The 22,256-nt window shown below is 36.1% G+C and overlaps 1 protein-coding gene across 3 annotated transcripts in view; it reads right to left on the reverse strand.

Moving 5' to 3' along the window:
- Positions 1–237: 237 nt before the first annotated feature.
- The window catches only part of NECTIN3 (nectin cell adhesion molecule 3), a 60,430-nt gene continuing 38,411 nt past the window's right edge, over positions 238–22,256 (reverse strand). For 2 of the 3 annotated variants that reach the window (XM_064410564.1, XM_064410562.1), the window contains exon 6: positions 13,563–16,309. In XM_064410564.1, coding sequence (XP_064266634.1) covers positions 15,726–16,309 — 584 coding nt within the window. In that variant the 3' untranslated portion in view covers positions 13,563–15,725. Of the gene's footprint in view, positions 1,623–2,116; positions 2,180–9,120; positions 9,203–10,534; positions 10,674–13,562; positions 16,310–22,256 lie in introns of those variants that run through there. The other variant, XM_064410563.1, reaches the window with a different exon arrangement.

Genomic DNA, 22,256 nt, shown 5'->3' on the forward strand with positions numbered 1-22,256 from the left:
TTGAATTCTGCTGCTTCTACAGCTTGACTCTTGCCTGTAAAAAAACCCACACATCTGCAGAGAAACACATTAATATCCCAGAAGTAATGTTCAGTTCTGTACAATGGGTAGTTCAGCATGACACCAGGCATTCTTAACATTTTGTCCTTCATGTCATCTGACTGAAAACCATAATTCTGTACTTATGTCCATAATGTACTTAGAGAATACTCAAGACTGTTAAATTTTTACTCAAGACTGGCAAATTTTAGACACATCACATTTTTCTACTGTCTTAAAATATTTTAAGATTGTCTTATGAACTTATTTCAGCACTAACACATTATGTACATAATTTTACTTGCTAAATATTAACTTTTTAGTTCACAGGAAAACTTACTTTTCTAGAAAGATCCTGAGCACATTTTTTAAGCATTACCACAGACACAAAAGACTCATGTGGGATACTGTTAGCACTGGTAATGTCAGGACGTTCTCCAGTTAATTCACACTACTGGTTAAGATTAAAGGACAGTGCTAACAAGCATTTGAAGTGTATTGAAGCTTTTATTTTCTTGCTAAGACATAAGAACACATCACAGGCAGTTCTGTTGGAAACTGAGAAAAAAACAAGGAATGTATCTATTATCAAGGAAAATAAACTCTGCATCATCTAAAATAGGAATCATACTTGGGAAAACAGCTAAATAGCAGTTTAAGGGTAAGATGTAGCTTCACAAAAGACATTTAAAGAAAGTTCTTTCTGCCTAGTCATCTACCTTCAGCTAAGTTTCATGTAGACCTAACAGTAAAACCAAAGCCAGCAACAGGCAGAATCAATAGACAATGAAGTGTTTTTGATGTAAGGTAATTGCTTCACTTTTAACAAGGTGGGAAGACAAACAGTGTAGTTTGTGGACCAGCCAGTCAGTATTTGAGAGGTAGTCTAGTTTTACATTTGACTGAGAGAGGTAGAGCTGGTTGAGAAATCAATAGCTAAGGCCAGTCAAAATCATATCCCAAGTTGTCTAAGATGGCTCAGCCTGAGACTGCTAACGTCACAAGAGATTCAGTTGTCTTGCTAATATTTATTCACTTTTATAAGCATAAGGTTATTGTAAAATATCCAGAGAGAATGCTCCCAGACTAAGCCAGCAAAAAAAGCTTAACTACATTTTGGCATGTGCCAACCAATTAATACAGGTTATACATATTATGACTCTGAAGGTTAATAAAGCTGAGTGTCTCTCCTTATTTGGCAGATTGATATTACCACAAAATCACAGACATACCAAATACTAGAGGCAAGTTTTTAATTCCATATGGTTTACCTGTATAAAATTCTCCATACATTTTTTTCACATATTAAAAACCTCCATTTATTTTAGAGAGGAAAGCCAAAAAGGTGTGAAAGTCATAGAGTCAACAGGTAATAAAACCCTTGTTGAAGACATCTGGGTACAAAATCATACATAATGCTCCCTTGGATTGATGTAGGCTCTTCCAGGTCCTGAGTTTTGTGGGTATCTGTTGCTCCAATTTTTGTAGTAAGTTTGCTGATAAACAGGATACATAGGCTGAAGACCCTCTTGCTCCTGTGGTTCTTCAGCCCCACAAGTAAGTTGCCTTTCATTCACAGCTTTCTAAACACACACAAGAAGTAGTAAGTTTCATAGTTCATGCATAGAACCTGCAATTCCTATTCTTGGTAAAGCTTTAAGCAAAATCAAAGATACATGATCTCCAAGACAATCCTATGAGTAAAGAAACAGAAATATAAAAATTCCACTAACAGAGTTAACCTCAAATGTTTGTTTCAAATGAAGTTGGACTCTAAAGCTCAATAAATCTAAAGAGGAAATCATTAACTACAAAAATGTCTGTCAACATTCCTCTGCTTTACGTTACTCACCGAGAATTGAAAGCTGGAGTGTTTAAGTATTTAAATTAGTCATCAAACTACTATAGGATATTCAAATGGTACTGCCACTTTTCACTTAACTCACACAATCCAACAGTTATCGACCAGCATGGATAAATATTTCTTTGTTTATGAAAACCGACATTATAAGTTTATTTCATGGAAAAACATGAAACCAAAGCTTCAATCAGGAATTCAAGCCATCTTATTATTTACCATGTGCTGCAAGTTTCCAGCATCTCTCTCTCTGTACTGGCTCTGCAAAGCAAAATGTTCTTTCTGAAAGAAGAAAAGTTACAGGGGAAAACAAGTCAAGATTCAAAACTGCAGAACAGTTTTGGTTAATACAAAAAGATACCAGTCATCCCAAAATACACTCTGCCTTAGGAAGTCTTAACTGGTTATCATTTAGAATCCTTCTTACAATCCAATGGCTGGTGGAAAAAAGATGAGGATCAGTCAGGGACACCTGTCCTAGCTGTGTTCCCTCTCCAATACCTTGTCTCCCTTCCAGTCTTGTGTGTACACCCCAAGTCCATCTGCTGGGGGGGCAGTACAAGAAGCAGAACAGGTCCCGATGCTGTCCAGCAATAAAAAACTTCCATGAGTTATCAACACTATTTTCAGCACAGATCCCAAACATGGCCCCATACCAGCTACTGCAAAGAAAACTAGTTCCACCCCAGCCAAACTGTCCACCGTAGGAGATGAGGTTCAAGATCATCTAAGGAATCTGGAGGTGAAGAAGTTCATGGGACCTGATGAGATACATTTGCAAGTTCTAAAGACACTTTCACGGGCCACTATCCATCCTGTATTAGAAGTAGTGGCAGGACTGTGGTTCCCACTGTCTGGGAAAGGGGAAATAAGACCCCCACGTCTTAAAACAGAAGATGAGGAACTACAGGTCAGTCACACTTCAATGCCCAGCAAGATGAAGGAGCAGAAACTATGCTAAGGCATATGGAAAATAAGGAGATGGTTGGTAACCATTGTCATGGTTTCATTAAGGGCAAATTGAGCCTGACAAATTTAGTGACTGTCTATGATAGGATTATAGTGCTGGTGGAAAAAAGAAGAGCAACTGATATCACCTACCTGGGCTTGTGCAAAGCATTTGATGCTGTCTCACATGACATCCTTATCTCTAAACTGAGGAGACATAGATTTGATGGGTGGACCACTCAGTGGATAAAAAACTGGATGGTCACGCTCAAAGAGATGGCTCATCAGTGGCTCAAAATCCAAGCAAAGACCAGTGACAAGTGTCATTCCTCAGGGGTCTGTATCAGGACCAGCACTGTTTAACATCTTTTTGGCAATGTGACAGTGGGATCAAGGTACCCTCAGCAAGTTTGCCAATGACACCAAGCTGTGTGGTGTGGTGACATGCTGGAGGCAAAAGGATGCCCTGCAGAGGGACCTTGGCAGGCTTGAGATGTGGCTCTTGTGAACCTTGTGAAGTTCAACAAGGCCAAGAGAAAAGTCCTGCACCTTTCAGGTGCAATCATACACACAGGTCAGGGCAATCATAAACACAAACACAGACTGGACAGAGAAGTGATTGACAGCAGTCCCGAGGAGAAGGACTTGTGAATGTTGGTGGATGAGAAGTTACTTTCTGCAGAAGCATTGAAATCTCCCTTCTTTCACATTTATCTTTTTCTTCACCATTGTGATAGAAAAACTTCATTTGTGAAATGGGCTGTTTCCAAACATCCAGTTAATCACCAACTGCCTGAGTTAATGGCTGATCTAAATGACACCAAGTAATGCCATCTAAGAATTCTGATTCAGGATACAGTTTTTACTCTGGTACCATCACTCCCAGTTAAGTTCTTCCTTTATGCCACACTTAGTATAGGACCGTAACAGGATAAAGCAACATCTTTGCACAACCGTATGTATTTTTTGTTTTACAGTTCCATATTTTCCCAACAGTATCACAGTGATAGCAACAACACAAAGTAGGCTAGGTTGCTGATCTTTGCACATAAGTCCCTCCACAACAAGTATTCATACAGGTAGGTAACAGTCCCAGTGGTCATACATCCGTATTCTTACTTTCAAGAATTATATTGAAGAGAACCCAATCTCAGTAATATTTTGTTCTTACTTTCTCCTTAACTTTTTACCTTTCCACATTTATTTAGTTAAAGTTCTGAAGCAATTTTGAGTCAAGTCTTAATATGTAAAACTTAAAAATCATCTAATATTTCCTAACCTTCTCCACTCCTTCAACAGTTATTTTTCACTATCTTCACAGGTTTTTTCAACTTTAGTTTGTCACACTTTTTGTCTGGTAATTCTATTTCAAAGTGTCCCCTCCTGCCCTTAAAGTCACCATGCTTTTGCTTCTCAAGTCCTAAAATGCAGTCTGCATTTCTGAGAATATGCGATTTACCACTTAGCAGGCAGCATTGCTCTTTCATACCTGAGCTAAGAGCATGAGTTCACTACACAAGGAGGCAAAACACACACAGGAACAAAAGAAGTTCCATCTCCACCAAAAGCTAATGCTCTTTAAACAAAAAACAACATAAAACAACAACAAAAAAATCTGCTTGCTTGAGAAATTCTACCAAGAGTGGATGTGGACATGATTTAGAGACTCACTGGAAACCAGAACAGCAACACAGAGTTGGTTACTCAATTAAAACTGTAAGTCAAAGGAAATAATTTCACATGGCATGAAGACAATACCTTTGCTAAATGATGCAATTATATATTTTACAAGCACGGAGCAAGTGACAACCAAAATCATTGCATTCTGTCAAACAAAACTGGTGCTGAGCTACATAGTCTTTGTCTTCCTGCATAGAAACAACCTGGAATTCTGTGCTTGGACTCCTAACAGAAGTTTGCATTGTCTTCCCATTACATTTTGCAGAGTTTCATAAAACCTCTGTTTTATTCTAAGAATTCTCCTTCTCAAACAGTTCTTCAAAAGCCTAAAACAAATTATCTCACTAAAAACTTCATCTTACCTTTTCTGATCCTTTCCAATTTAGAAATTCCATTACAAAGGCATCCACTAACAAAAAAAGCTTGTGCCTCATTCTAAACCCAATCTGGTAAATTTTTATTTTTCCTATTCCAAGATCCTTTATCAATACAGATTATTTTATTGATGCACATTTTCTGCTCCCTTCCATTCAATCTTGTTTGTCTAAACAGTTCTTTGGTATAAGGCAAATCACAACAATACTGCTTCCTTTTTCATCAAGGAAGAGATATTCCCACCTGCATAAGAAGTATGACGAAAAGAAATCGAAGTGTGCAAGAGAGCCATATCCTATAAATGAATCAGTATTATACTAGGTTTAAGAGTTCAGTGGCTGATGTTTTCAAATTTGATTCAGAAATATCATCATTTGATAAATGGTATTTGATACTTTTAATGGTGCTAAGACGACCTCACCTTTTCCTTCCTGCTTTGATCAGTAATACAAATACTACAGTTAAAGAACTTTGCTTGGCTAAATAGTGAGGCATTCTTCCAAGCTGCAAGTCTCAAGTCAGTCTTCTCATGGCCAGACATACCTACTCTAATGATTCCAAGGACTGCCAGAATTAGTGCACCCTCTTACACTCCTTTTAAAAATATCATGTGATAGAAAAAAAAATCCTCTTTAAGCCACTGGAATTCTTTCATTGCTCAACTTCTTCTTGATTCGCCTCAAAAATTGCATTGTCAAGCAGAGATTCCTCTCTCACCAAGGACATAACCTTCAGGCTGCTCATCACTCTTTCACATTACATGTAATAGATAGTTCTGAGCAACAGAATAGCATTTCCATGGCAATGATTATTAAAAGAACACTTAGACAAAAGTAACAGTGCTGTTGACAAAAGAGTTGACAAAGATGAACCTACAATCTCCATAGTAAATAAAGGCATAATCTCATTTTTTTCCATAGTATTCTTATGTTTTGGACTTTTGCATCCCTCTTTTAGGTCCATAAGTGAACCAGTTTTTCTCAGTTCTGAAGTGACTCACAAGAATACCAGTACAGAGAAATTATGAGTACTCAGTTACATAGTACTTGTACATACAGCTCATTATTAACACTAGCATGTAAATGAGAACATATATTTAAAGTAAACTGAAAGTTTCCAAGTCTCAAGAAGTGTCCATGAAAGAGACTGGCCATCCACTACTGTCATAGGTCCAGTTACTTTCCCTTCATTTTAATACCATCACCTGCTGACTCAGATATGCATAAAATTAGTTAAATTCTGATTGCTGGGATACAAAAAGGAGAATTTCAGCATCATCTGCTGAATCTTAAATACTTTACAAGATAAAAAAAGCTACTGTACATGATTTCAGTACAGTAATAACAGCAGAGCTGATTGAAACACTTGCACCTTATTTATAACAACTTACCAGAATCAGCCTAAATTGAATAAATCCACTTTCAATTCTAAGTTGTTCTGAATATGCAGAAGACACCATTTAAATTCACTCTTCTTTATGTTGCACCTTTGTGCAGCCTATCATTTCCACTCAGGCTGGACTGATCATCCGTTGTGGCTGACAAAGCTGTGACATTCCCCCTACAGTTCTTTTCAGCAGATCCAGAAGTTTACATCTTATCTACCCAGTGAGAGGCTCACCTGGCATCTCATTCTGGGTAGGCATGACAGCAACTGGAACATCAGCTAGCACAGTGGTGAGTGCAGACATTTAGTCGCACAGGATGAGACATCCTGACAGGCTGCTAACTTGTTTCTCTTGCCTCTTTACAGCAATCCAAATGTTGGTTTGGTACACCAAAACAATACAACCAATCACTTCTTGGCTAAAGCCAGCATTTTGACATTTATTTCTGTTAGATAAAATGAAGCTCTTGCCTCAAGCTTAACAGAGTACATACTGATTAGAGGCAGTATCAGCTAGGAAGACAGCCTCCAGGTCTTTTTGGTTCTGGAGTTCCACAGAGAGAAAAAGACAGGTACACTAACAGTGTTGTGGTAACATCCATTTCTTAAATAAAATCTAGTTAACACCTAACCCGAAGGGGAATCTTTCTCCTCCCAAAACAACTTAAAACTCTGTTTATCCAACTTGTGGAAAACAAATAATCAATTCAGTCTCTTTACAGTTTTTTCTCTATTTACAAAATACATTTTCATAAAACATTGAATTAAACATTCCAAGATTACACCCAGCTTCAGTATAAGTTTTTTAGTACCCACTAACAGAAGCCACAGTAAGCACAACCTAGAAAAAATTCAAAGACAGCAAAGCTCTGAAGAGGAAAGCAATAAGGTACACATTCTCTTATGTCTACTTCCTTTATAAATTGCTCTGCAAAGGACCTCCAAATAATTGTAGGACCTCTGCAAATAATTGCATTTCCTAGTATTGTCATTTTGCCATCTAGCAGCACTACAGATGCACAAATACCACTATAGACAATATCTTTTGATTCTATAAGATAATATTTTTTCAAATACTTTAAGCAGAAATATTAGCAGAAGAATAATTAATCAAAAATTGCAATTGTTGAGTACTGCAGTAACAGAAGAAATAGCTATGATGCCCATCCTGAGCACAGAAAAGCACTTCTTTTGTGCCATCTTTGGTGCTATACCACATTTAAGGTAAGAAGATGAAAACCTATTATTCTTTATGCCAACAAATGTTTTCTACCCTCACAATGTTGTAATCATCAGGCTGCTACTACTAGATCCACTACTACTGCAGCAGTGGATCTCAGAATAGTTTCCTGCTTCACTCAGCAACAATATACACAAGTATTACCCACTGTAACATTTATGACATAAGGAAAACTTTTATCAGCAACTGATATTTGGTGAGCTTTAGGAACCATCAGTCACAAAGAAAATCTACAAGAATATTTTCAATGTTATTAAGAACTCCATCAAAATCCTTCTTAAAGGTAGGTGAACATTTTATTTTCCCCTCTATGAGAAAGGACGTTTATAGGTCCTTACAGCTGCAAAGATATACCATAGTATTGGAAAAATGATATTTCTTATAAACAATTGATTGTTTTAATTAGCTCAGTGTTACGATTCATGCACATCAGTGGTCAGAATCACATAATTTATGGTATGTACTGAGGATGGAACAAAAATTTTATTAAAAACAATTACAATCTAATTCTTACAAATACTGATAGGTAACAGAAGTTTTCTTCAATGTAAGCAGAACTCTAAAAAATCTGACTGATTAATTTAATATAAACACACACAAGACACTTTAGGGACCATGGCCAGGATCTATAACTGACTGGTTTATTATATGAAGTGTAATAATCAATGATATTAGCTTAAGTCACCTCTGAAGAACAGGTCCTCCTCTATAATGCCTAGTGCAAGACAAGCCTGAATTCACCAAGCACTCCAGTCCACCTCAAAACTGTAAGGAAGAATGTAGCCCTACCCCTCCTTGCTCCCCCACTTACTCAAACTGTTTCATTTGCTAGAATCAGCTTTCCAGTGTGACCTCTACAAATGGGTTTGATCAGACTACACCCACACAAACATTAAATGCTGGTAAAGAAGTTTTTTGCCTATTGCTGTCTTGCTTGGACAGCATTACTTTAGATGACAAGAAGCTACCCCTGAAAGGACACTAAAATTTTTAACTATTTGTCATGAAATTGGTATGGGCCTTTGCTGCTGGTAAATGCAGGCAGAAAAGATAAAATTATTAGTTACATAATTGCAAATATTTAAAAGTGATTTAGTGATCTTCAGTGAGACTCAAACTCATACTTTGAGTAGATTAGCCATGTCAAAGCCCAAATTCAGTGTATCCCCACCCCTCAACCGTTAATAACTTAAAAGAATGGCAGTTGTTTCTAGCAAGGGAGCTTTTGATAAGGTCAGTTTTTAAGTTTACCAAGCATAATTTTTCTCTCTTATGAAGACTGCTTTATAAAGCTATGTATATTCTCTTACCACAGAATTTCAACTATAGATTTTTCTCATTCAAAAGGAGCTGTATCTGTCGAAGATAGATACAAGATACGATCTGTCTACAAGTTTCCTGACCTCTACAGATGACTTTAACATTATAAACAAAAGATTCAGATATCACATATGTAGGGAAACAGCTTGGTTGTGAAACCATTGAAAGGCTTACATATATTATCAGGAAGGCAAAATCAGACCAAGTTAACACAATAAAGCAAAGTTAACACTTTCCTTAAGTTAATTTAAGATGCATATAAACACTTACTCACCTGAAGCATAGCTTCTTTTTGTGGCACTGACATTGTTCTCTCCTCAAATGAGGCTGGTTTGTGAGTGGGTGGAAGATCAATCCTGTAGTAAAGAGGGAATGAAATATGACACATCGTGTTTGTGAAGTCCAATCGAATGGTCAGGTATTAACTGCCAAATCACCCAGCGCTCAATACTCAGGGACAAACACCTTTCAGTCAGCAATGACTCAGATGTGATATATTGTAATGGAATATGCCTACCACTGGCACACACTTTTTGTAGAAAAGCACTACCCAGAATTTGTTATTTATTGCATCCTGAATTAAGCAGACTGAACTTCCCTCCATACACTCCAACTAAGGAGGATTAGAAACTACTGGTATCTAACACGTTTCTAAGTTATGAGATACAGCTTGAACAACTTTTTAAATTATAGGCTTCCCTTAAAAAATAATTACTTGAGAAAGCCTTACTAGCAATTCTTACATGCAAGACTTTTTCTATTTTAACTTTCTCAGTGAAAGCAAGTGGTTATAAAAGAATTTAACTGTTTAAGATGATTCATAGAAATAAGCTTCAGATACAGAATTTAAGAGAAACCATGGTAAAAGGTGCTCAAAAGAAGACTCCTGACTCATCTTGCTAGCTCAATGCAAATGAGGAAACTTGTTTTATGCTAAAGGCTCTTAACTATTTTACTTAACTACATGAGCAACATTTCTAATTCAGTTTTAGTTTTAACTGTATATGGGATATAAGTAACTGTATAGGGGATGTAAAAAGACCCATCTTTACAAATATTCTGAGCCCCTGTTACTTTTTTATGCATGTTCCAAACAGAATCTAGACATCATTCACTTCAAGTGGCAACACCTTTTTGGATGTTTTTGTTTCCTTCTTTTTCGTTTGATCACATTGATAAAGTAAATTGCATGTCTGTGCCAGAGACTTGAAGAAACAACCAACATTCCAGAAAGCACAAGAAGTCAGTAATTTCTGAGCATGTATCTGTGGGAGCTTGCTTAATTTTACAAATATTTCAAAACTAATTTTAGGGGGCCTTCACATTTGCAAAGCATGGCAAATTTACTTGCAAGTTAGACCTGCAGTTACAACAAACTAGCAGTCACTGGCAACAGTCAAGAGGGAACCCTTTTTTGCCCTCCAGTTACAGCCATGAGTAGTTTTCTTTCAGAGAATTCCAAACTTCTCAAGAGGTATTATATTACTTCCAAAGTAATTCTTACCTTCCTCATTTCTTTTTCAGAAATGTGTGATTTCACATTTGTGTACTCTGAAAATAGAGCCCTGAAATTACAAAAGCTGAATAGCTGCTAAATTAAGTCAGACACTTAAATTACTGTACAGAACAAACTCTTTCTGCATATCACTTTCAGCTGAATGAAAAAAACAAGTCCAACACATACTCACACTTTGTCAAGATAGGCTGGCCTTTTCTTCCTTGGGGTCAGCAGCACTGTCACAAAGATGGTAATGATAAAAAGAGCAAGGACTGCTCCAATCACAGCCCCTGCTACAGCAACAGAAGATGTCTGCTTAAATGGCACATCTGCAATGTGATAGCATAGATTACAACTTTAAGAAGTTCATATACTTTCAATACTTAGATAAGCTACTTCAGTGTTGTTCTGAGAAACGCTTCTTCCTTCCACTGCCAAACAGAAAACCTTGCCCTGCACTAGCACTTTTGCAGTATTGCTTCAATTTACCCAACTAAAAAACTGGTGGAATTAAGAGAGTTCATGAAATAAAAATTTTTTATTTCAAAAATTTTATGGACTACTTTTATTAAGTATCATGCTTTCATTCTTGATTTCAATGTAAATAATATTATGAAACATATGATTTGCACTTAAATAAGCTAAGAAGGTGTTAATTCAAAAATCTGGGCAGCTATGGTTTATTGACAATCTCTCTTTAATGACACTTAAGTTTGCAGAAAGCAAAAAAGAAAAACAAAATCAGGGTAAAAAACCCCATATACTAACTACTAGGAGCAATGAATATGCAAACAAACACTAAATATTTGGCTGATACTTATCAAAGCAAACCCTAAGACCACTTATCATTTTTAGGACTTCACACTCCAAGCTACAAGAAAGTAATTTTTATAAATAAATTTTAATAAGGAGAGAGAAAAAGCTGTGGTTGTTTGCTTTTACAGCATTTTTCTTTTGACCTTAGCATTGTCAAATCCAACACTGAACAACTCTCATACTGAACTAACATACTTGTCAGTCTTTAAAGGCCACTCCTTTCACTATGCTTAGAAATAAATTTTTAAGTCCCAAAACTGAAAAACCTGCTAACATACTTTAACTTAAAATCATCAGTGCTTTGAACTTGTGCCAACAAGCTCAACAAAAAGTTTCACAATTGGAGTAACTCATGTCAGCTGCACTAAACACTTACCTACAAAGTTCAGGCAGCGTACATTAAATGATGCTCTCATTTACATTGAGTACTGAATCAGAAAATTTAACAGCGAAGAAATTGAAAATTAACACAGTTCTATACCTTCAATGTATTTCTAAAGCAGTCCACTTTATTATTACTCAAATGCAACACAACCATTCTCTACTCAATCTCTTACCGAAGGAAATTTTGAGAACCTCTTCAGCTTTATGTTCTACTCACAGATAAAACCCCTGAAATTATGCAATATGATTTATCATTTCCTAAGATTTCTAATGTTGTTCTGCCTGTATGCTGGAAAGCTGAGCAAAACCTTTCAATTAAAAAAAAAAACCAAACCAAAATACATCACTTGACTTGCACTCTAATAAAGCAATTCCTGTCCCCTCACTGCTTATCAAAGATCCAACATGAATATTCCCCTGGGATCGCACTCACAAAATATATTTAAGTAACTTGAAAAAAACTGAAATAAGTTTTTTTTTTGTGACTTCCTTAATGTTAAACATAAAGTCCTAGAGTAACAACTTGCAGAAGTTACTTTGCTCCTCACAGATGAATGCAACGTACCACTTTTGGTTTATGAAACCAGCCCCAACACTATAAACTGTCCTGGCTTTGGCTGGGATAGAGTTAATTTCTTCTCAGGAGCTTGTACAGTGGTTTGGTTTCAGCATGAAAAGAGTGCTGATAGCAAAAACCAAAACATGGGTAGGTTAAGTCATGTTTATTCTAAGATAACGACTTTTATTTTGTGTGTGTGTCTCTCACACTGTGCCAGTGAGGAGTTGCACAAAAGAAAACTAGGAGGGAGCGCAGTTGGGACAGATCACCTGAAGTGGCCAAAGGAATATTCCACACCACAGAACACCATGCCAAGCATACAAACTGAGAAAATTACCCCAAAAGAAGTATTGTGCCTCACTTGTTTGTTTCTCCCCCTTTCATTATGCATTACTATTATTATTGTATTTTACTTTGTTGTCAATTATTAAACTGTTCCCATCTCAACCTACAAGTTTTACTTTTGATTCTCCTCCCCATTCCACCAGGGTGGGAGAAGATGGGTGTGGGCATAGCATGAAGTTGTGTTGTGCTTAGCTGCAAGCTGGGCTTAAACTGCAACACAAGCATAATTCATAACTTTTCCTGAAGAATGGGCACAAGAATCAGTGGAATTGACCCTTCTATTGCATTTTAACTGGCTTAAGTTCAGTTTACACTGGGTGCCCTCTTCTTGAAGTGGGAAAGTCTCAACTAACTAATATCCATTCTTAGGTCCAGAATTCTTGAAGATGCTTTGGTCTTGTCATTATATCAGAAGAGTTCCTTGATTGCTTCATCCTAACTTCATGGTGCATTTTCTTCTAGTAAATTCTGCTATATTTTTAACACTTATACTTTCAATCAACTCCCACCCATTGAGTCTGATTATGGGTGAGATGACAAACACCCACTTGCTTCTAAACACCAGGAAAAATAGTAATATCCCATCACAGTGACACACAGGATCTTAAATGCAATTACCACAGGACACACTTCATTTGGTTTGGCAAAACATCAGTCTAACCAGCAGAATGATCATAAACCCAGACCAACATGCCAAGATGAACAAGAGAGCACCTAACATGTATGGTGCCACCTAAAAAGCATTTTAACCACCAGATGGTCAGAAATAGATGGGAATTGATTAACTCCAAGAAATATGGTTAAAGTAAACAAAGACACTAGAATGAAAAACCACGACTATTTTGAAGTATGCAATTCCTAGTTAGTTTATCAGCTGTGCTTGAAAATAAATGTTTTGGACAGCAAACACCTCCATTTATCATTCTCTTAATCTTCTTAAAAGAGTTTCTGAAGACATTTGTTTTATAAGTTTATGCTCTCTTAGGGGAATACTAAACAGCTCATCTCAAACAGCTTAAACACTTTAGTTCATTCTATCCAGCCTATGAGTTTATTGTGCTTTTCCATATCCAATTTTTAAGAATATACCTGTGAAACATTTTTGAACACTACCTGTGTTTCAGAATGTAAGAAAAAGTTTATTCACACAACAGCCATTTGTAGTACAATCAATTGTTTTTACAGTAGATATAATGTACAAAACATTGCAACGCACGTAAGCCCTATCCCTATTAATAACTTCAACTCCAGAACATTTCAACTTCTCAACCCATAGGAATTAAATATATATATATATTTTAAAAATCAAAGCAAAAAATCCACTGGGACAAAAGCAAGATATCCCATGTGGAAAACTGGTTTATGGTTATGTTTATTTCCAAGTAAAACCATCTTTTAAAGATGATATATCAAGTTTTTATTTGAAGAGAGGTATAATCTCTTTATTCCAGAGATAATTTGGATCAGAACCCTCTGCTAGAAATTTCACTCCTTTTCTTTTGTTTGCACTCAAACTACAGATAACCACAATATCACTTGCTATTGTTTTTGAGACTTTGGTCAATCATGTACTCCATTAATCCAAACCCAAACTTAAGTTGTTTAGGGATGCTTTTCCATTTGAATTTCAAATAAAGCTGTTGTCTTAATATTTTTTAAAGACATGCAGTCATATGCAATCACAGTGTATTGTCTACAACACTCAATATAACTATTTTTGGGAAGCTCTAAATGCTGTAAGCTACCAAACATCATGAGGACAGAAAAGAACTTCCAGCATCAATGCTCATGGAGCGGCTTTATGCAGCCTATTTCACATTAATGGTAGCAGACCCTTTTCAGGTTTCAAATACTAATAGCCTTATCAGCTTCAATTTCCGCAAGCTAAACACTTCAAAAGATTTAGTATTCTACTTATGAATTCATTGTTCTGCAATTCATCTAAAGTTGTTTCATTCCTCCTTGCATAATCGGCAGATTTAGTTTGGTGAATCTGCTCAAGATAAAGTAGAACTATTTCACATGTCAGACAAGATTTCCTATGTATAATGGATACCATGTCATTTTAAAGAACATGTAAAATCAGTATGAATTATTTGCAGGGAAACCAAATCCACTGTGGTACAGAGACTGCACAGAGACTGAATTCCTGTTTCATAGACTCTTTGAGTTGCACCACTGAAGAGTGCATTTTCAATACCTGAAGTAGCAGTGCAAATGTCCACTTCCCTACTAATAATCTGAAACTCTGTCTACCCTCTTCAAAGCAGGTATTGTAACTTAGTCAGAAGCAGCGTAAAACCGCTGTTTTAACTTCTGGTCATAGAAACTAATGCTTTTTGGCACCTGGGAAAATAAGCACATTCACATTAGCCTCCAGCTTTGGAATCTATATGGGTGTTTCCTCCTTAGTTGTGTCCATATAACCAGCTTTTAAGTTCAATGGTAAGATTCCCACAAAGCCTCCAGAACAGGTCTCAAAAATTGCACCCTGTGGAGTTGCAAAGAGCATCTTGTATGCATTAATGAGTTTTGACATCCTGCCAATTACAGGCCTAACAAAACACCTCACTGTATGTATATATACAGACACTAGAGTAAGCTTTAGTAATCAATGACTATAAAAAAATAACTTTTCATCTTATTCAAATACAAGCCTTTGACCTGTTTACAGTTACTCCTCAAAATGTTGTTCATAAGTTAGTTTCAGTGCAATGACTTAACTTTTAACTATATAGTTACAAGAAGGCTCATTAAAATGCTAAGAGGTATTCATTTTTATGCAGAAAAAAACCCTAGAAAATAAAGCTTCAATTCTGCTGTAACTTATTTTAATTGGTAAAGTATTTGCTATATAGAAGCCTTAAGTTTACTGTGGATGTTACCTAGATTGGGTAATTCAAAGCCCCCAAAGATTATATTTGATCATTGCCTTGGGTAAACTTATTTTTAAATCAGAGAGCCAAGACAGCCACTTTTTATTCTTAAACAATATTGAATGGCAACTTTAATTTAGCCTTTTTTTTAACTCTGACATAGACCAATATAAGCACTCTGCATTAAAACTCAAATCTTAAACAGTAGTACAGCATTGGGAAAAAAAAGCAGCTCAAATATATTTTCCCCAGATTCAGTATTTCCATTGTGTCAAGTCAACATATAAAAACCTTCAAAAAAAAGTTTCAAAGTTTATTCTCCTCTTGTGTAAGTATAAACAATCTGAAAGTGACCAGCCAATGAAGCGAACTGCAGGTACACGTTTAGTTTTCAGTGGTTACTACACATACCACTCCCTCCGAGATATTACTGCACCATCTAAGTGAGAAACAAAGTCATCATCCTCATAAAATTCACCATGCATAAAACTCATTCCAAATGTTCCACCTTCATGGTAATCCATTGGTCTTTCATAACGGTCCTGGTACCTGTTAGTATTGTCTACATTGTTCAACTCAGGTTTTCCAGGGTCTTCCAAATAATCTTTAGATATTAAGTTCATTGGGTGCTTTGTTTCTTTTGTTATACTGCCAGGGTAAGAACCCATTTCATCTGACTGAAGAACATCTATTTGGGACTCTTTTTGCATATCTGATGGTGGAATGTAGCTCTTAGCAAAGTAGTCACCGCGGAACGTCTTTCTTCTCTTATAGTAGACAGCTCCAACCAGAGTACCAAGAAGTAACAGCAAAAGAACCCCACCCACCACACAACCAACAACGATACCCCAAGTGTCGTCCTGTTTTGTTGGCAAGGTTGATGTTGGGAAATTTATTATTCTAGGTTCTGTTGCTAAACCTGTGGTGCCATCAGTCGAAGGATGCCAGGGAACCGTGGGCAGTCGAGTGGTAGTAGTAGGAGGATCTAATGGAAAGAGCAAAGAAGTAGACAAGACACAGAAAAGGCACAGAATGTCAATGCGAGCTAAATCAGTTAAGGGTTTATAAGAAAGCAAAGTTGATGGGTATGTTCTACAAGAATAGTTTTTCATTCTCAAGTTCATGGCACAATAGAGGTCTTAAATTACTCACAAGCTTTGAACTAGCTTTCTTACACATGGTTTTGAGTTAAGCTGCAGCAGTACACAAAGAATGAGGAGTGAATAAAATAAAAATAGCCTTCAGGTACACAATTTGCCCTCCTCAAAATAAGGAGATGGAGTTTTTCTACTCAGATTTTGATCATCATTATTTACCTCCTCCAAGGAGGAAAAACTCAAGCAGTCCTCTACTTTCCATCCAGCCATAGGGAATTCTGGATCAAATTAATTCATGATGCCACAGAGTCAATTATTCCACATTAAATTCCCCCTTCAGAAATAATTCAGGGCACTGAATATAAGAATGAAAAACCACAAGTTGTGTGCTCAGTCACATGAACTACTGATTTTTAAGCTATTCTCTCCAAAAACATTTGTTTCATTAATAAAACTTACTCAGCCTCACCTTGGGATTAGTGAAAGAAGCATAGTTAAAAATGGCATGTATTAATCTCAAAGTAACATTTATGTTGAGCAAGGAGCCTTCAGGTTTTTAAAACAACAAAAATTGAAACAGTTGAACCAATAATTATATCTATGCATTCCTTCTGTAAGCCTTTTGATTCTTCATGCACAAAGAAACTTCCATATTCATTCCTCAATATAAAATATAAACTAATTTCATGTCAGGTTATGCATGTAAACAAGAGACTGCCAGATACCAAACTTCTCCAGCATGCAGCTTTTTCCTTTGTTCTTTAGGTCTACTGGAAATGTATGCATCTGTATTGCAGGCAAGGTTCCAAGTGATGGCCTGATGACACTGATATGATACCAATCAACCACAATACTATATACAACTACACTTCTTATTTCTATGCCATGCTGAAGTTACTTTTTGCCTTGCCCATTGCAAGCTAACTATTTTAAAATCAAAAAAGCATTTTTAAACATGTTATTGTAGCTTGAACCTTTCAGAGAGAATATTGCATGGACAGCAAGTAGCTCATTGTATCATGTAATTTAGTTAAATGCCCATAAGCAAGATCCATGAAAGCAGTACTACCACCACATTAGAAGCACTCTAAATTTACCATCACAAAGAGGAAGCCAGATAGAACTAGATCTCTGTCAAGCTTTCAGTGATTTGACAAATCACAATTCAATAACCATAAATATGATTTTTAATCTCACTACTCAGAGACAGGCATACAATTTTCTCATACTAGACAGAATTCTCACATTTGTCATGATTACTACACACCTTGCTGCTGAATGCAACATTTTAAGCATGACATAAGTAAAATTTCACACAGCTTTTCAAAGGACATAATTTTATTCCTTAACTATGTAAAAAGTGATGGTTTGTTAGGGAACTATGCATAAATGGAATTAATTTGACAGAAGACAGGAAACTGAGCAAGAAAGATGCACTACCAAAATGAATAAGAAGAATTCAGATTATGATTTTAGTAAAAATCGACTTAAAGTGAGTTTGGTCATTTAACAAAGAAGTAGAGATTTAAGAATCCAGGTTTACCAGGGTTCTATGTCCCACACATCCCTAGGTCATGACGTTCAAATCCCTCTTCTTTGAAAAGGTATTTGCTTAAGACACAAGATTTATGACCTGAAAACACAATTTCAAACAGTACCAGCAAAATCCTTCCAAGCTATGTACTTGTTTGGCTTTGATTATTTGGCTTTCTAATTGTTTTGCCTCTGATACTGAGGTCTTATCTCTCCACATCCACAAGGATCCTGGCAAATTTTACCCTTGCATATATGAAATAAGCACAATTACAGTCTTATTAATATATTAGAAATTCAATGTTTTACAAAGAGTTTTTCCTTCAAAACTTCCCATTCATCCACCAGTTGTCAGACCGTCCAGCTGCATTACCAACAAGGACTAATTAACATATAAAATCAATTACAAACACAGGATCAATTAAGCATTTGTTCATGTGTATTCCTGCAATACATAACCATGATAGCTGTAAGATTTATTTATTTTGGTACCTTCTATTGTTGAAGAATAACAAAATTAAAACTGTCCCTTCTTGTTTATAAGGCCAATTAGAACTAAGACTACGCGAGTTCACTTCTGATGTCATTTAGAGCTTTCTAAATGTAAAACTTTTTTTTTTTACTTCCTGTACCAAGCAAGTTTCCCAAATGGAGAACAACTTTAAGATGAGGAATGCCAAACTTTGTAACATTTTGCTTGCAAATCACATCACGAATGTCATCTCCAAATCAAGAAAATGCCACCCTTATCTGTGGCTATGAAAGATATTATTTCATTTCAGCAAGTTCTTTAACTATAATATTTCACATAATCACTGATACATGTTTGAGTTCTTAATGCTTTCCACAAAACATTAAGGGCATAATTTAAATTTTGTTTCATATGGCACTTGATTCAAAAGCAACAATTTCCTACTATGACTTCCTTGAACACTTTATTTTGGACCTGATGTTCAACAGCTCTTGTCTCTTTCACTGATGTAGGATTCTATTGCTACACAAAGCACAACACATTTTAATATCCACACAGGTCAGGGAAAATTTCTGCTGAAAATAGCAGAAATTCTGGAAAATACTTGGGTTTAGTTGAAATGTGCCTTGATTTCAGTTTTTGTTTCTTACTATGTTCTGGGGCCTATTCAAATACTTTTTACATGTACCCTGCAATAATGATGAGGACAAGCAAAGACCCCAACAAAATTTCTTCTACTCTTAAATAGCTATCCCCCCATTAAAATAAGAGACAAAATTGAATAAAGCAAAACCCAATTTTCTGGTATGATTATAGCAAGTAAAATGTCTCCTTCCATTTCCTGGTTGGTTTCAAAGCCTCTGACACAGTTTTCTGCTAATAAATGCAAGACTTGCTCTTGACTTCAAATGAGCTCTGATACTTTTCCAGCTCTGATTGTTTTCCAGATGTTTCCCATCAAAGTCAGTACCAAATTTCAACAGTGTCAGCTTGATATTTTTATTTTTCCCTTAAATTATTATTCTTGATATAGTTTTTTCAGCTTTTACAGTACCAACACAACTTGGGCAGGGGAGTTTCTACCATTAGGTTGAGTAGAGCATCCAACTAACGTAACATGTTTCGCATCCCAAACACTACATCTCCCTGCTTCAATCCTCCTGCCATACCACATCCTTCAAATTTTTGGGATTCACCTCTGTTTCTGGTGCCAATTCAAAGCCAACAATAAGCCAAGTGTCAGAGAGATAAAAGTAGAAGGAGATGGATGAATCATCCCTAAAAACCAGACCACTATCTTCAAAGTCTTAGGTTTAAATCCTGTCTCGGTATTATCAGCTTATCATTGTTAAAAAAAAAAACAAACAAGAGAACACAATACTCTTAAACCATACACCATTTTGGATTTAGCCCTCTATGAAGTATCTGAGTGACCAGCTCTACAACAGATAAGATAATTCAATACTGCTACAATTTACTTGGGTTAAAATTTGTCATTTAAGCATTACAGAAACTAAGTTTTGTAAGGAAAGGTTCCTTGGAGAGTTGTTGTGTTAACGCAGTCAAAGTCGGTCTGGTTCCAAAGGCCATAACAGAGTGGCCAAAAATAGTTCTCTCTATTTGCAAAAAAACAATCCCACACCATTCAAGATGCAAATGTCCCCTTTTTTGCCTCCTACAAGACAAGAACCTGCTATCAATTACTTATAATCCACAGGTTAGTTGGCTTTGAGCAAATTACAAGACCTGTCTTTGCACACAGCATTTCACTGAATGGCAAGTACCTGCCTGTGTATGTAATACTTGTATGTTTGCACAGATACATACATACTACTGTGTCTTGACTTGCTGTTCTTGCTAAATTACCCTTACATGTTAAGTACTTAATAATAATTCTGTGCAGTTAGGTCTTAAAAATTAGTTCTTTCTTTCAACTGCTGAAAAGCTTATGTAGCAACTCCTGTATGACAGCAGGAAAAGTCAGCTTTCCATGGAAGAAGACTCAGTGTCTGAGAGTAAATGATTTGGAAATTTATCATTCTTTCTTTCTCCAACCACTGCTACTGTAATGTCAAGTAATCAGTGAGGACACTGCATAACACTCTCCCCACAGTGTCTTGCCTACAGAGGTTCCACACTGGAGCTAAACATTTTCCTTAGAATTATTTTCAGTGTGTGCTCCCCCACCTCTATTTTGGCAGCATAATACTAATATTGGTAGCAACAGTTTCTCTCATCAATCATCCACTTTCAAAGTTCAGTGTGCTTTTGTGGTTTCCAGCTGGGATTTTCATGCACCAAATAAAAAATTTTGGTATTTTTTGGGACACAAGAGAAACTTATTATCATAACCTCCAACATTGAAGAATATTCAGGAAGTCCACTGAAAATTCAAAGCTTGCTAGACCAGGGAGCAAAAGCCCTTTGCTAAAGAGCAGTTTGTCAACATCCCTTCCAATATGTAATTTAGAAAATAAAAGAGTGCCTGTATTCACAAGGCTCTCTCAGAACAAATGTTTCTATATGAAGCAGCAAAACCTAAAACCAATGATCAGTCTCTGCTATGTCAATGCTCACAGTGTCCACTCTACAAGAAGGTGACCCCTGCACTTACAAAAAACACCTTTCTAGAATTGCTGCCTAACAAAGGTTGGCTTTACTTTCAACAAAAGTAATCTCTTCCAAAGGGTGTCATGACAGAAGAAGTATGTTCTAACCTTAACGCAAGCCTCGCAGATCACCTCTCCATTGCAAGGGGAGAAAGGGAAAGCCTCAGTAAACAGCATGAAGGTGAAAGAACAGAGTCAAGAAAACAAAATTCAATTCCTTGTGTAAGAAAACTGAGTAAATCAATATTGTACAAGGAAGTGCTTTATATATCAAACTGACAATGTTTTGGAAAACTTACTTCAATGCTTGAACTCCACTAGGAGCATGACTTGCTTTTGCTGGACAACTATGGAAAAAGTTTAGCTTTACATCATTGAATTAATAAAAATTGCAAAGATAACTATGCCTTAAGTGCAACATAAAAATAAGTATCACACTTCAAAAACCATTTGAGTATTTCACTATTCCTATAAAGATGTAGAATCTCCCGCAGCTGGAAGATGAAGACAGTTTAGTTCCTGTCAGCTACTTCTCTTTCATTTATGTATTTCACGTCAAGAATATTAACAAGATTTAGGAGCACAACAGAACTTATTAAAAATATAGCTTTGACATTTTAAACAATGAATATCAGGACCAAAACCAATTTTTTGCTCAGCTTACATTCCAAACCTACAACACATTTCACCTTAATAGGTATTTTTTCTAGCAGTTAAAAAGCTTAACAACTATGAGCATGGTGACTGCTCAGAAACATTAGCTTCATAAATCCTTTTTGACAGCTTCATAATTAAAATTTGAAAGCTGGTGTGATCATACAGCTTTGTCTGTTAACTTCCAAGTTTCAGTTCACATTTTATGCCAAGTTTTATAAAAAAATAGATTAAAAAATACAAATATACAAAATACAAATATACAAAAAAGATTATTTCAGCTTATTGCTCTACAGTACATCACTGCCATGTTTACTATTAATAGATACCCACTGAGTTAAGTCAAATATTACAGGTGGTAAGTGGATTGATTATTAGTCACTTGCCCATCCTGCATCATTTAAGGCCATTTCAGTTAAAGAACTTTTCAAATCACTTTGAAAAGTTATTCTGAAGAGTTACAATAGAATGTGCTTAGTATTTTTGTTTCTGAAAACGTACAGGTGTTACAGTAATAATTGCTTTACCTCTCCTGTTTTTATCAAGTCTCCTATATACGAAAAGTTT

This window comes from Passer domesticus, chromosome 2, assembly GCF_036417665.1.
Source record: "Passer domesticus isolate bPasDom1 chromosome 2, bPasDom1.hap1, whole genome shotgun sequence".
NCBI lineage: Eukaryota > Metazoa > Chordata > Aves > Passeriformes > Passeridae > Passer > Passer domesticus.